A 1,349-nucleotide genomic window follows, 5' to 3' on the forward strand; every position below is an offset into this window, starting at 1 on the left:
GACCATGTCCTACAGGATATGCTGTAATTTAAGCACGGGTATTCTCTACTATAGTCTTTGCCTTCTAGGAATACAACTTGTGTGACCGCATAGAATATGTCCTTCAAGCGACACCTTATGTCTACAATTAGACACTATGAAAATCGCGAAGTGTATTGACACAAAAGGGTAACAAAAACTTGTCCTCGATTATGGTAAAGTTGGTATTCCGCAAATCCTAAAGACCAGCTAATTTACAGGGTGGGAGGGAACTGTGGAATGTTGGAGAGACCGAGCAACGTAAGAGGTGTAACAAGTGACCTCTATATAATGACAGTCAGCGGACTATGCGCCAGAGGGTTTTTGTGTTGAATGTTTGATGTCAGACAACATTTTACACTCGGGAGGGTAATTCTGGCTTCAGCTTTGATGTGCCTCTCTCTGTGTATTGCAAGGTGTGTTCAAACTATGCATTGAATTCTTATCACGAAAAAAAACCTCTGTCACGACTACATGTCCGCCATGGTCATGGACGCGGTCTAAAACTGTGTCGCAATTCGGACAGGTCGACGCGAGTGCTGACAAAAGATAATATCACAGTGCCGGTTACTTGTACGTTTAACGTTGTATTGTATTGAATTGAGTCAAATTGACTGGTAGTGAATCTTACTTTGTCGCAGTACAATGTCTCACCTGATGGTCTCGTGTGAGCTTGACTCTCTGGTGAGCGGACACACACTCGGCGCACAGGAACTCCTCGCAGTGGAGACATCGGGCCGTGGCCTTCTGTCCGCCGTCGCACACGTTACACACCACGTCAGATTTTATCAGCCTCTTCTGGATCTCCACGCTGTTGGCGAGCGACACGATGAAGTGGTTATCCTTCAGCCACTGCAGGTGGTTCTCTCCGTCAGGAACGGGCACAACCGTCGTACAGATCGGGCACTTCAGACTTGCCGGCACCTCCTCGTACTCTTCTCCATGGCTGGGGGACTCGTCTAAGTGTTTCACTAGGCAGTTTTCACAGAATGAGTGAAGGCAAGGCAATAGCTTGGGCCTGTTAAAGTCCTTCTTACAGATCCCGCATTGCAAAAGGTCGTCTGATAGAGTCTGCGTCAACTGAGCGACAGAAGCCATGTCGAGCGCCCGTCTACCCGTCCGTGCCACTCGCCAAGAACTACACGGAGCGAGAGCAATTTTCGGGTCCGGCAATTATTCGGGCCCAACCAGCTCTATTGTTCTGTGTCGGTACGAAGCCGGGCGGTTCGGTCAGGTGGGATAGGCCATACCTTCCCAGCATGGGATGGGTCCCAGCCTCCGAAGATGACGTCACAGCGGCCTCGAACTTGCTGCCGTATATGGTAATTATC

General features: G+C 49.2%; 1 protein-coding gene across 1 annotated transcript in view; it reads right to left on the reverse strand.

Annotated features, from left to right (window-relative positions):
• LOC118413922 (E3 ubiquitin-protein ligase TRIM33-like) overlaps positions 1-1,299 on the reverse strand; it is a 12,179-nt gene extending 10,880 nt beyond the window's left edge. The window contains exon 1 of the mRNA XM_035817577.1: positions 673-1,299. Coding sequence (XP_035673470.1) covers positions 673-1,116 — 444 coding nt within the window. The 5' untranslated portion in view covers positions 1,117-1,299. The remainder of the gene's footprint in view (positions 1-672) is intronic.
• Positions 1,300-1,349: the final 50 nt, after the last annotated feature.

Source organism: Branchiostoma floridae, chromosome 4 (assembly GCF_000003815.2).
Source record: "Branchiostoma floridae strain S238N-H82 chromosome 4, Bfl_VNyyK, whole genome shotgun sequence".
Classification (NCBI taxonomy): Eukaryota; Metazoa; Chordata; class Leptocardii; order Amphioxiformes; family Branchiostomatidae; genus Branchiostoma; species Branchiostoma floridae.